Source organism: Clupea harengus, chromosome 25, assembly GCF_900700415.2.
Source record: "Clupea harengus chromosome 25, Ch_v2.0.2, whole genome shotgun sequence".
Classification (NCBI taxonomy): domain Eukaryota; kingdom Metazoa; phylum Chordata; class Actinopteri; order Clupeiformes; family Clupeidae; genus Clupea; species Clupea harengus.
This window is the reverse complement of record NC_045176.1, coordinates 8,920,104-8,934,390: the sequence shown is the minus strand read 5'-3', so window position 1 is coordinate 8,934,390 and position 14,287 is coordinate 8,920,104. Positions and strand designations below refer to the sequence as shown.

Here is a 14,287-nt window from a genome sequence, read left to right as displayed (position 1 = left end):
ACTAACTAACTATGAACTGTTTTGTTGTGCAGAATGCACTAAAGTGCAAGTGGTTGATAAATTGACAATTTATAAAGTGCAAGTGGTAAATTGACAATTTATCAACAGATGTGCTGTGAACTTTTGAACAGACTGAGAGCAATCAAGCCTGCCATTGAACAGATTCTTTGAGAGGGGGGCGGGCACCTGACAAGTAGTGAAACCTTTTTATTACCAGGGTTATCATGGTGACGCAGTAACATGACTATACTTTTATGCATTCTGTCTTCATCCTATTTCCACTTGTCCTTGAAGTGATGAGGGAAACCTTCCCCGCTGTTGAAATCAAAGTGAAGAAACTTAGTTTTGTCAGGCAGGTAAAAGCTACATGTAGCACTGGGAAACTTGCCTGAATCACTGCTGATGCATTTGGATGAATCATCAGGATTTTACTATGAAGTTTCAGCAGGGCAACAGAACTCCACCAACCCCCCACCCCCCGCCCACTCCCGTATGCACACACACACACACATACACACACACACACACACGCACACACACACACACACACATGCGTAATCTCACTCCCATATGCACAAACACACACACACACACTGGTCGAACTTGACTTTGAGAACAGGAAGACTGGCAGCACTCGAGGTCTTTAAAAGCCTTAGGAAGCCAACCAGAACAGATGAAGGAGCTAAAAGTAGTGTTGTCGCAGCACTTTACTCTATCCCACAGATTTCCCAGCCCAGGGAAAAAAAATGGACTGCAGCAAACAGAGGGCTTAGAAGCATCTGGAAAGCCCTGTCCTGCTCTCTCTAGTCCCAGTAATGAGAGCAAAAGGAAGTTCCCACCAAAAAGCCGATCTCTCTTATTCGGCCAAACTCGCTAAAGGAAATCGGTTCCTGCAGCTCCCTTAGAGACCCCTGCTCTCCTCTTGTCGGAGAGGTGGGAGCGGTCAGTGGGATCTCAAAGCCATTAGGCCTGCACTGTTGTTTCTGCCACTCTGTTACCCAGACACTCACTCACTCACTCACTCACACACTCACACACTCACTCACTCACTCATTCACACACTCACTCACACACTCACTCACACACTCACTCACTCACTCACTCACTCACTCACACACTCACTCACTCACTCACTCACTCACTCACTCACTCACTCACTCACTCACTCACACACTCACATACACACTCACACACTCACTCACTCACTCATTCACACACTCACTCACACACTCACTCACACACTCACACACTCACTCACTCACTCATTCACACACTCACTCACTCACACACTCACACACTCACTCACTCACTCATTCACACACTCACTCACACACTCACTCACACACTCACTCACTCACTCACTCACTCACACACTCACACACTCACTCACTCACTCACTCACACACTCACTCACTCACACACTCACACACACACTCGCACACTCACTCACTCGCTCATTTATTCACTCACTCCCTCACTCACTCATGCACACACTCACACACTCACTCACGCACTCATTCAGTCATTCACTCACTCACACACACACTCGCACACTCACTCACTCGCTCATTTATTCACTCACTCCCTCACTCACTCATGCACACACTCACACACTCACTCACGCACTCATTCAGTCATTCACTCACTCATATACACATTCATTCACTCACATACTTTCTCACTTATACACTTACTCACACTCATTCCCTCATACACTTACTCAGTCATTCACTCACTCACACACTGTCATTCATACACACACACACTCACTCATTCACTTTATCACTCTCACACACACACTCACTCACTTTATCTCTCACACACACACACTCACACACACACAATCACATTCACTCACTCACTCACTCACTTTATCACTCACAAACACTCACTCACTCACTCCCCGTATCACTCTTAGACACACACTCACTCACTTTATCATTCACACACACACTCACTCACTCACTCACGTTATCACTCACACACACACACACACACACACACACACACACACACACACAATCACACACACACACACACACACACACACAATCACACACACACACACACACACACACACACTCAGTGACTCTGACTCCCTCCCTCAGCTGTTGCCTGACTCAGACTGGACTGCTAAATGGTTGCAGACATTGTTAGATTCCTAATAGGTGGCCAGAAGTGACTCTTTGTGGTGTGGGGGATTGTGTAACGAGCGTGACCACAGTCACCTCACGCTGCCACCTCACACTGCCAGTGTCTGTGCGCCGATGTCTGACGTCAGCACCAGCTCTGTTTCCCCAGTAACCCAGCCTCAGCAACACCATCACGGATGATTCACCTTAATGACAAAAGTGGAGTTCCTAGAGCAGGGATATTATCTGGCCCTTTTCTTCGATATTTATAACAGCCTAGACTCTCTGTCTAATGTGTAAACAAGGAAGAACATAGCAGTCTGATTCTCTAAAATTGAATGTAGCACAAATGTGACCTGATAGGACCTTTGCTGCAGGACGATCACTGTGCGCCTACTCTCTTCAGTGGCAGCACACCTTCACTAGTATGACTGGAGGCCTCTCACAGGAACTAGTCGAGGCAACACACACACACACACACACACACACACACAAACACACACACACACACAGCACCAATAAAATCCATGATGTCCACACCCAGGCTCTCTAATGACCCTTTCCTCATTTCTTTCTGTTGTTGTTGTTGTTGTTGTTGTTGTTAGTTTCCAGTGTGGCCCCTATCGATGAGGGCTATGCCTGAAGGAAGTTGCGCTACAGACAGATGGCAGGTTGTGCAGGCAGGCAGGCAGGCAAGCGTCATTAGTGTAGTGGTGCAGACTGGGGCGGGCAGCCTCATTAATTACCTCTGCTCAGTGCCCGAGTTAGGGCTGGCGCAGGAGGAGGTGGGCACAGGGGGGGGGGGGGGCTGTAGGGGTGAGTCAGGTGCCCGTGTTTGTACGTCTGTATGTGTGTGTGCCTGTGCGCCGGCCCAGGCTCCGGCTGTGCCATGCAGTCTCGCAGCGCTTTGCCTGACGCCGGCCCGCTCTTGACCGTCCCGCAGGTGCCGCAGGATGACTGGGGCGGGGGCCTCATGCCGCTGGGCAAAGAGGACGACATCCCGTGCCGACGCATGCGCAGCGGCAGCTACGTCAAGGCCATGGCGGAGGAGGACAGCGGCGACTCGGACGGCAGCCCCAAGCCCTCGCCCAAGATGCAGGCGCGGAGGGCCAGCTACCTCAAAGCCACGCAGCCCTCACTGACCGAGATGACCACTCTAAAGTAAGAGCCTTCGCTTCGCTCACTCGCTGCTCAAGCATCTCAAACAGCACGCAACGCTTGCCGACACACACACACACACACACGCATACACACACAAACACACACACGCTCACACACACGCTCACACACAAGACAGAGGGTTCGTTATTGACTAGTCTAAGCTAGTTTACAATTGCATGATTCATGTTCACCACAGCCACGTTTTGACATGAGGATGGATGTTGATACGTGAATCTACAGACACCCTCGGCCTTTTCCATCAGCTCCAACTGCTGTCAAACACTGTGGAGAAACAGAAAGTGGTGTTATTGCCTGAAGCAAATATTTGAAATGCACAGCATCCTAGCACAAGCCCACATCAATGCCCTCTTTTTTGATTGATTCGCTTTTCGTGTATTTATCTGCAATGCTTTTGAATACTCTCACAATTCAGCCTATGTACAGCACTGCTCTGGCAAGAAATGTTTGGACTAGATTGAATATTCATCCAGATGATGGGTGACGGGTGAGGAGAACACTTGGAATCTAGAATTGGCATCAGCGAGAGAGGAATGGACATGGATGGACAGGAGCTGAATGGGCTCTGACAGACAGACAGACAGACAGACAGACAGACAGACAGACAGACAGACAGACAGTCAAAAAATAGTGCTGTAGTTACAGGGTTATTTTGTTCAGTGGCGTCGTCTTGCGGAGGGTCTGCTCGTGTCTCGCTTCTACATATCTGTGACCTCCATCTCCATTTTAATTCCTTCTCCTCATTTATTTAGCAACCATTTATGATAAGAGGAAGCACTTTCTTCCGCTGCATCAGATATGAGTCATGCACTGCATTGACTTAAAGACAGCTCCTTGGTTGGGAAAGTGCTGTGGAGTTATATATTTTGATAAGGAGATATTGATGATGAGTCACATTTGTTTTCAACATTTCCACAAACCGGGGTGCAGAGAACTGAAGCAGAACATTTTGTAAAAGTTACTCGTAAAGCAGCTCAATATTACCTGTTCCTCAGACTTCATTGAACCTCCCAAGAACAAGTGCAGCCAAATAGTGCAGATATTACTCACAGAGAATGAAGTATGTGTCATTAGGGATCGTCCTCTCAAGCCTGGCCTTTTGTTGGCATGTACACTACTGTAGATTTAGTATAATTTGGTCAGATTTACAACAAACAAAATCTGCAATAAAACTAAAACATTATAATAAATGTATATATGTATTATTTAATTTTTTTTAGAATTTTTTTATTGCAGTTATCTGATTCTAATATGGAGACATGACACCTGTAGCCACCCTTTCTCTCCTGCAGCCATTTTGTATTTGTCTGTGCTGAGGCTTCGACCCTGCTTCCACATTATGGACACAGCGGCGCGGCACGCTTACTGCTGACTAATGACAGATTAATCACGGCCCATTCATCCTCTCCTCCAATCAGCCACCTATCAGCCACCGCGGTCTCAGGAGATATGAACACTCGTCTTTTTCCCTCACAAACAGAAAAATAATTGCGCAGCTTGTGAGCATTCCTCCATCAACCCCCTCACTCCCCCTCCCCTCCGAGAGAGCGTGGCTTCACGGACATGCCGCACACAGCAGGGATATCAATTAAAGTCTCCACGGAATATAGCCTCCATTATTCCAGGGTGCCAGGAGCCAAGCATGCCTTTAATTAAGTAAGCTTCCAGCCATGGAAGGTATGAGTAATTACACTAATTAGCCCAGGGACTTCTTTACGAAGTGCTACACTGACACAATACACTGCCTTTTTCCATGTCCCTCAGTTTTGAAGGTTAAAGTTGACATAGGGTGCCAAATGACTGTAAATCCTCAGTATTAATCCTAACTTGCACTTCCTCTCCCTTCCTCTGCTTCCTCTACCTCTCCTTATATTTTCTCTAATGCTATCTCCTCTAACTAGTACTTAACTCGCACTTACAGTAGTTACATTCCTACACTTTTTATTTCTTATGTAAAGTAGTATTTATTGTTACATTAGGTTTCTATTGCTTGTAGCTTGATTGTTCTCTCCTTTGTACGTTAAATGACTAAATGTAAATGTAATTATAAGTTCAAACAGTGTTTCAGCAAAGTGTCTGAGGATCCTGATGCCTGTTAAATAGATTTGATTGCGGTGATTCAGACAGATAGGTCATTTCTGCGTAGATTGGTTACATTGCGTTGAAGCATACTGACTTCTTTGTGTTCATGTTAGAATATTGATACTGCTGCTGATAGTGTTTGTTCCGGTTCTTTCTCTGTCCTCATGTGTTAATCATTTGTTGTGATTGTTGAACTAAGTGGCTCATTTTGTGCAAACACTTAACAGTATCAGAGAGGTTTCTAGCCTGGAGAAGCGACTGCAGGCAGGCAGGCAGGAAGGAGCAATCAGCCTCATTGGAGCCCAGGAAAATGTATTCCACAGCCCAGAGTTTGTCTATAAGAGGGATTGGAGGATTTGGGGCTTTGCAGATTTGTAATACTATTTTGGAATTACGCCTGGTTATAAATATTGATTTTGTAGAATTCCTTCAGTTTCGTCCTAGACTGTTTTGTGTCAAAAGACAAGGCGGCAACTCAGATGAGACCATGCATGAAGAAGAACAGTTTGAATGCCGTTGTGAATTTAACCCGTTCACAACATCACTCCACAGAGAGGAGCACTAAGTAATAGTGCTCATCACAGGCCCACGGTGGGTCCCTGCCTCTGGACCTACTTCCAACAGCGCCGCACGCCGTGTCTATCTGACTGTCAATAAGAGCCTCGTTACATCATCGGTCCTCATGACGCATGAAAAGGACACATTGAAGATGCCATTAGGCGGACTGCGAGCCCACTGATACATAATGTATGTGACATATGGTCATGTGTTATGAAGAATAGCTGACACAAACTCAGGCGGCAATGCGAGCGCCCTGGGGGGTGTGGTGGGAAAGGCGGTAGCTAGATCCACCCCCCCCCCCCGGAGGAGCGAGGCAGAGAGGCAGGGCTCTCTTCCACTCCACTGGCAGCGTACATAATCAAATCCCCTATGTCAGAGGGCGGGCACCACCCACCACCCACCTCCGTCCAGGAACACTCCACGGCACAACGGCAGCGGCAACAATCTAAGAGCGGGGGGGGGGTGCGCCATAATTGCCTGGAGTTAGAACCTTATCTGTGTTTACAGTTTGTAACCACAAACAGAATTTGCATATCAGGTTCATTGGAGTAAATTACCTAGAGAAGACATATAATAAATTGTTTGCAGACTTGCAACAGAAAAACACTATCAGATAAAGGCTGAAGACTTGATTGCCAGCACCTAATAGTTATGTTTATACTTGATATATATCCATTGTACTTCAACGATTTCATCGTTGATCTAAGGTGTCTGATATAACATGTTCCCAGCCCAACTTGCCTCGGCCTTGGCGAAAGTGTCTGTGTGTGTGTGTGTGTGTGTGTGTGTGTGTGTGTGTGTGTGTGTGTGTGTTTGTGTGCGTGTGTGCGTGTGTGTGTGTGTGTGTGTGTGTGTGGTTGTGTGTGTGTGTGTGTGTGTGTGTGTGTGTGTGTGTGTGTGTGTGTGTGTGTGTGGTTGTGTGTGTGTGTGATGCTGTGTGCTTGAATGGACCACTTACATGGGCGTGCAGCGGTCTTCAGCGGAGCTCAGGGTGCGTGCTGCACGGTCACGAGTCCAGTCATGCAGACACAGGAGCAACTCTCGCCCGTCCGCTCAGTGCTGTCGGCTCTGGGCTCTCCTTCTGGCTCTCCCTCCTTCAGACGCCACACTGCAGCTGCTGTTACCGCCAGCTGTCTGCCTGTGCCTCTGCATTTGTGTGTGTGTGTGTGTGTGTGTGTGTGTGTGTGTGTGTGTATGGCATGTGTCCCTATGTATATACGCGCAGGCACATTCTTGCATGTGTCGTTGTGCATATAGATGTCCATGAGTCCAAGTACACACACGTTTGTCAACGTGATGTGTGTGCGTGTGTCTGTGTGTGTGTGTGTGTGTGTGTGTGTGTGTGTGTGTGTGTGTGTGTGTGTGTGTGTGTGTGTGTGTGTGTGTGAAGCGCAGCCTACGTGGGCGGCCTTAAGTGAGTTTAGCTGTTTTTGCTCAGCAGCCGCAGTGGAGTGGTGGCGAGGAGAGCAGCTCTGTCAGTGCCCGCTGGAGCTGGCTGCCTCTATTTAAAGAGCCATACATGCATAATGCAGGCCCGCGCCGGACAAACAGGGAGCCGGGGCTGAATCAGCCCAGAGACCCTCCGCTCGATGGGCTGTCCTCGAGACCCCCCACCCCCCACCCCCACCCACTCAGTGGACCTCAGAGAGAGGAAAAAAAGAAGAAAAAGACAGACTCCCCCATATATTTCTTGCCATCTTTATCTCTCTCTCTCTGTCTCTATCTCTGTCTCTCTCTCTCTCATCTCTCTCTCTCTCCATCTCTCTCTCTCTCTCTGCCCCCTCTCTGTTGATGCCCTTCAGATTGGCTCTGGTGGTGCATGAGCCTTGCCATCCGCCTCCTACTGCAGGTCGCTATGCCAGCAACACTTTCAAGCACTCATATCCGTCCAAATAGATGACACTTATATGTGCTCTTCAGCTGGAGTGAGATAGACCATGTTTCCATAACTATGATGTGTTCCTCCATTTCTCTGTCTCTGTCACTGCTTTTTACTTTTTACTTCCAGTCTTGTAATTTGTCCTCCCTCCCTCTCTCTCTCTCTCTCTCTCTCTTCTCTCTCTCTCTTTCTTTCTCTCTCCCTCTCTCTCTATCTCACCGGGCAGGATCTCCACCGAGCACTCGCCGAAGCTGCAGATCCGAAGCCATAGCTACCTGCGGGCGGTGAGTGAAGTTTCCATCAATAGGAGCCTGGACAGCCTGGATCCCAAAGCCCTGCTCGCCTCACCCCAATACCGCTCGCGAAACGAGAGCTACATGAGGGCAATGAGCACCATCAGCCAGGTTGGTGGCCGTCCCAAACTCTCACCCCACGCAACCGTCTCTGGTGGCCAAGCCAGCCCCCGATCCTCCCCCCAGTCCTCCTTCTCTTCTGGTGGGGGCGGGGAGCAGGGCAGGCCGGGGGTGCAGGGGGAGGAAGGTCCAAACTTGAACCCTTAGAGTCCGAACCATACCAGATCATGACGTCAACCCTGTGATTCATCTCTTGTCGAGATGAATTGGAACCATAAGCCACATGGTGTTGTTCATTCACCTTTGTATCGTAAATAACATCGAACTAATATAATATAAACAGTTATAGTAGTAACAGAATTTAATGTCCTCTACTAACACCAGTCAGATCTCACTAAGATGCTGTCTAACAGAGAAAGTATAAATCTGTTTTTAAATCCTCTAGATTTGGCCTGATTTGAACTTGAACAAATTGCACATTTATTAAATTATCATTTAACTTAAATACGGACTGATTTTTGATCTGATTTCCCAGTCGCATTTTCATAGAGGATCTAGCGAACTAACCGAAAGTTTATTTTTTTCTGGTTTTGCCAACATTTGGACTTTAAATAATTTATAATCGAACTTGCCCAAGACTCGGCTTTAAGTGCCTGCTGTCAGGCCCAAGGACAAAAATACACTAAAGTACAGTTCCATTCAGGAAGAACAATAGAAGTGAATTCCCTCATGTATGATTGTTAGCGAGTTCTGAGCTACTAGCCCTCCTTGCGCCGTTTCGTTTCTTCCACATTCTCCTCCCTCTCCTTGTGTACAGTGTGTTCTTTCCCTGTCCAGTGTCTCCCTCCGTGTCATTTCTCCAGCCTGTCTTCACCTCCATTCACCACTATCACCTCCTCCTCCTCCACCTCCTCTTCTGCCTGATCCACTGTGAGCCCTTTGGTAACTAGCCTGCTACTTCAGTGCTAGATCTCCTTGCTTCTTTTTGGCCAGGGCAGCACTGTAAGCAAGCAAGGCATCTGGCATCCTTCACTAGTCAAATCTCAGACAACCACCCCCCGCCCCCCCCCTTTCCTCCTCCTCCACCCATAATGCACTTTGGCATCCAAGTTTGTTTTTCTGCATCTCCTCCCATTCGTAGTGGAAGTTCACGCATGCCCCCGTTCCTCTGAAGTGACATTGACTTTCTTTCAGAGCACTTCAATTCTCCCCCCGCCCGTTGCTCTTACTGAAAGACTCTTCCTCTTCCTGCCTCTGCATTGTGTTTGTTTAGTTAATTCGTACAAGTCTTCTTTTGCCTTGTTATCTTCATAAGCTCTTTTTTCCACCCCGATGTTTCCCCCCGTGGTAAGTGGGGCTTTTTTCTGCTGTATGAGATTCCATGCTCTGCTGCTGAGTGCCCTCACTGATGCTCTGCCCCCCCCCCCCCCCACACCCTCCACTGTATACCTCTCTACCTTTCTTCCTTGTCCCTTCTTTCTTCCTCCTTCTCCTCCTCCTCCTCCTCCTCCACCTGGCCCTTCCTGCTGTGAAGGTGAGCGAGGTGGAGGTGAACGGCCAGATTGAGGCCGTGTGCGAGTCGGTGTTCAGCGAGATGGAGTCGCAGGCGGTGAACGCGCTGGACCTGCCGGTGCCGGGCTGCTTCCGCATGCGAAGCCACAGTTACGTGCGCGCCATCGACCAGGGCTGCTCGCAGGACGACGAGGTGGGACCGCTGACCGCCTCGCCGCCGCGGACCACCACCACCGTCAGGACCATCCAGAGTAGCACAGGTCAGTGTGGAGACGCATTCCAAAAACACGCTCACTCTCTGTCTTGCACACCGACATGCACTCTCGCATACAGACATATGCATGCAACTGTGCTGCGAAGGTGCTCTCACGTTTGATCTCTCTCGCACGCGCGCGTATATCACACGCTCACCGACACATGTGCACACGTGTTTTTTAAGCCCCGCAGCCCTTTGTTGTGGCGCCATAGCAGCATATGGAAACAGCCGCGGTCAGCTTTGAAGAGGTTAGTCTGTGTACATGGATGCAAATGTGACCGCCAAACATAGTGAGTTGGAGCAGGTCTAAACAGAATGAAATAAAGAAAAACTACAACAAAGAACCACACAATTGCAATGCAAAACACTCAATTACACTGTGTCAGACACCGCAAGCCCCATCTGCACAAGCAAAGCAGCCCCTTTTCTCCTGAGACCCGTGGGCATTTGGCTGCAGTAAAGAGATTTCAGATCGGGCCTCCTCTGATGTCCGCACTCAAACAGACCCCATGGATGGTTGGCTGTTACAGGCCTGGTGCTTCTCTCCGGCCAGTGCTGACACCAGCAGTCACTTCAAAAGACTCCCAAACAGCTGTCCCAGTGGCCGTGTGTCAAACAGGCGAGTCCGCAAATGTCTCAGAGATCATAAATATTCATCTGGTGCCTATTCAGCCGTGCAATGTCATTACTGCCTAAGATGGACTTCCTCATAAAGCTTTTATTGTGCATTAACCTCTAGGTAGGCCCTTCTGCAGCATGTTAACCTCAAGGCTCAAGCCGCATTACTGAGGTCAATCAAATCCCAATGAGATTACATTTGGTACCAGCAGATTGAAACGACAGTGGTATAAAAACAGTCTCCGTCACAGTTCTTCCAGCATCCAGCGTCACTCCCACCATCTTGGGTAGTCTTTGATGCAGCCCCTAGCAACTGACCTGGAAATATCTTTTGTGTGTATAACTATGTGGCCACACGTGATGACTACGGAAGCTTATGAGTGTGACTGACCCACAGACCTACTCTGGCTGGCAGGCATGGAAGTGCACACACACACACACACACTCTATCTATACACATACATTCAAATACACACATATTCAAGTACACACACAGAGTTTATATATATACCCACACAGTCATAAACACACACACACACACACACACACACACACACACACAAACATACACACACACAGGGTCTGGACTGAACTTGTGGTGACCCAATTCTGTTGCTCCTCTCTGGGGGTTTCTGAGTGGCAGGGCCCTGCGGCCTAATCCCGCTGACAGCATCTGACATCTCAGTTTGATCTCATCAGAAGAGACATCAGAATACATGTCACCACAAGGGGGCCTACCGCAGGCGCTGGTGCTGCGTAGTGCTCCAATCGACCCTAAGTAAGTGGAGAATCGCTGGGGCCTCAGGCCTCACTTTACCGTGGCTCCTGCTCGCCGCATCTCCTTGATGCTGACAAACCTGTCTGTCTGTCTGTCTGTCACCAACGTTTGACAGCAGACAGTGACGTTTGTTTGTTTTTCTTTGTTTTGACTGAAAAATCAGTCTCTGTCTGAAAATCTTTTTTTTATCATTTAATTTTTTTTTATCTTTCCATTATTTATCTCTGAATCTGAACAGTAGTTAGTTGAGCGATTTCGAGTGTTGGAGTCCAAGCAGATGAACAGTGTTTGGCAGGGCTGACTGCTTTGAGCACTTTCACTTCCGTCCCTGAGAAGCCAGCTTAGGATGAGCTCTGGACGTGGCATGGGGGTACAGGATGCTTCCTCGGCTGAATAAACTGCTTTTCCCCCCCGGGCTGTGGGCTTGGCGCAGCACTGCGCTGCGCTGCTCGGCTGGGGCGAGGCGAGGCGTGTTAGTGTGATGTTCCCTGGCTGCCGGTGGATGCTGCTGGCAGACATATGGGCAGGAGTCTGCAGCATTAGCTGTGGGAAGACACTTGGGGGAAGAGGAGGAGGAGGAGGAGGGAGAAAAAGTGAGAGAAAAGTGCAAAACTGTGTGCGAGTGGGGGAGTGCGTGAGGGCCGGGAGTTTGCACCGGACTTGTGAATTTTTCATATCTGCCTTTGGGGCCAGACTGAAAGTAGAAGGACAAAAAAACACCAGCCCAGCTTGTGGCTTAGAGGCATTCTGTTTTGTAACATCCCTGCTTTAAACCTGCCACCTTCAGGATCAAGGGTGCCGACTGCAGCCATTAAGGGGCGTGTTCAGCTCCACCTGCCCCTGTCACAGCTCCACCTGCCCCTGTGACCTGCCTCCGACTCTACCTCTGCCTCCGACTCAACCTCTGACTCCGAACGAGGACGGGGCAGAACAGCCCACTTTGAGCACAGTTGGCCCCCATTAATCAAGATGGCTGCCACACTCGACTGATTGTTATTGATGATGTTGAGTAAACATGTTTTCCCACCCTGCCAGGGAGATAAAGGAAAACCCAGAAGGGAAAAAAAATAACACCGCCGTGAACCGGTCTCGTCGTCATGAGAGCTGTTGAGAGTAATTATGGCGAAGACAAGAGCAGGGAGCCGACCTTCAAGCCGAGATTGAAGCCCAGAGGCACAGTCATGCAAATCACCTCCTCTTTTTTTTACCCTCCTGCCCAACACTTCTGCATCTCCATAATCCACTTAAGAACACACGCTGCTGGGATTGTGAAAAAGAAAGATGTGTGTGTATTTGTGTGTGCGTGTGTGTGTGTGTGTGTGTGTGTGTGTGTGTGTAGCGCGAATGTATTCTTCCCCACCGGCTGATTTTGTATTCAAAGTACCGGGGTGCGCTGTGAGATGTACCATTTTGAATAGTGACGTTATGTTTTATTTATTTATTGGAATGCATTCATTTTGAATTGAGCCTCAGTCCCAGATTTAAAACATATTAAGCTGTACAGAACCACTCATCAAAATATCAAACCCATCTTTCCATCAGATCTATACGTCTGTATCACTATATCTCACGTGCACCCTCTCCCCTCTAATGCTATACATACATCGCCTGATTGGAAGGACTGTGGGTCTTCCAAGCATTTACAAGCTACGCACAGTATGTAGTCTGCCTTGCTGGTTCTGTGGTGTGCTGATGACGCACAGGATCCGTAATCAAAATATTGTGGAAGTTTGGGATTACATTTAGAGGACTTTCAGAAGGATTCTGGCATAGAAGGTAGGGGAGTAGAGGAATCTAACCTCATGTTAACCTACATGACTCAGTGTTTCAAGTCCTTTATTGTCAGATGCTCAGAACAACACAGAGTCAGACTGGGCACTGAAATTCTTAAGACAAGACACTGCACAACAACCTACCATAACATAACATAACATAACATGTTAGTACTCGGGGTGTGTCTCATGAAGGTCTGGTCAGATAAGTGGTAGTCTCACCTTGGTGTGTGCACACATGACTCGGTGTGTGTGTTTGTGTGTGTCAGCGAGACTCTGAGACGTGAGATGTTGTTTGATCTGAGACGGCCCCCAAAACACCCGTGGCCACAGCAGCTGCAGCTCCTCCTGTGACACTCAGCTGACATTGACGGAGAGAAGGTGGAGAAGGACTCCCATCGGCAGAGCGTCTCCGTCTCTCTCTCTCTCTCCTCCCGTCCGCCCGCCCGCCCACACGCCTGGCCCTGCCGCGTCCCTCCCCACTGCGAGGCAGATTTATGCCGCGGCCCTGTCAGGGAGAGCCCACCGTGGCTAATCCAGATGTCCGCGCCACGGAGACCATGCCAGATGAATTATGGGGGGACTAATGGAGGGAGCTGTCAGGGTTGACATTGAGAGGGCGCCCCCCACCCCCCCACACCCAACCAAACTTACATGTCTTTGAGAGTGTGTGTGTGTGTGTGTGTGTGTGTGTCTGTCTGTCTGTCTCCATGTATTTGTGTGTACCAGCCTTATGTGCTGTGCCATCTGCTTCTTTGGATGTCCAGCTCTTGAAAATTCACCACTGTAGAAATAACACAGTGTATAGAAAGGGGTTTTTGTAGTAGACAGTATGGTGCTCTAGACAAACAACATGTTTCCTTGGGCAGCTTGGATCATAATAGCATCAGTATCTGGGTTCAGATCTGCCAGGCCTGGTCTGCTGCTGTACTCTGTGGACCACTAACACAATAGTCTGTTTGGATTTACACCCTTGTTTACATTTCATTTTGTTATTTAGATTATTATTATTATTAGTAGTAGTAGTAGTAGTAGTAGTAGTAGTAGTATTATTGCCACTACTGACCACTATGGGGCAGTCCTAAATGACTCGGATCAGTCTGTTGTTTTTCAAGTCGACCATTTTGCTGTTACCAACACTTGTTTGATGTATGTAAAAGCACCT

At 48.5% G+C, this 14,287-nt stretch overlaps 1 protein-coding gene across 3 annotated transcripts in view; it reads left to right on the top strand.

Annotated features, from left to right (window-relative positions):
* The window catches only part of dlgap1a (discs, large (Drosophila) homolog-associated protein 1a), an 82,070-nt gene that overhangs the window by 51,126 nt on the left and 16,657 nt on the right, over window positions 1–14,287 (top strand). For 2 of the 3 annotated variants that reach the window (XM_031563022.2, XM_031563021.2), the window contains exons 4-6: window positions 3,076–3,293; window positions 8,060–8,237; window positions 9,721–9,958. In XM_031563022.2, coding sequence (XP_031418882.1) covers window positions 3,076–3,293; window positions 8,060–8,237; window positions 9,721–9,958 — 634 coding nt within the window. The remainder of the gene's footprint in view (window positions 1–3,075; window positions 3,294–8,059; window positions 8,238–9,720; window positions 9,959–14,287) is intronic. The other variant, XM_031563023.2, reaches the window with a different exon arrangement.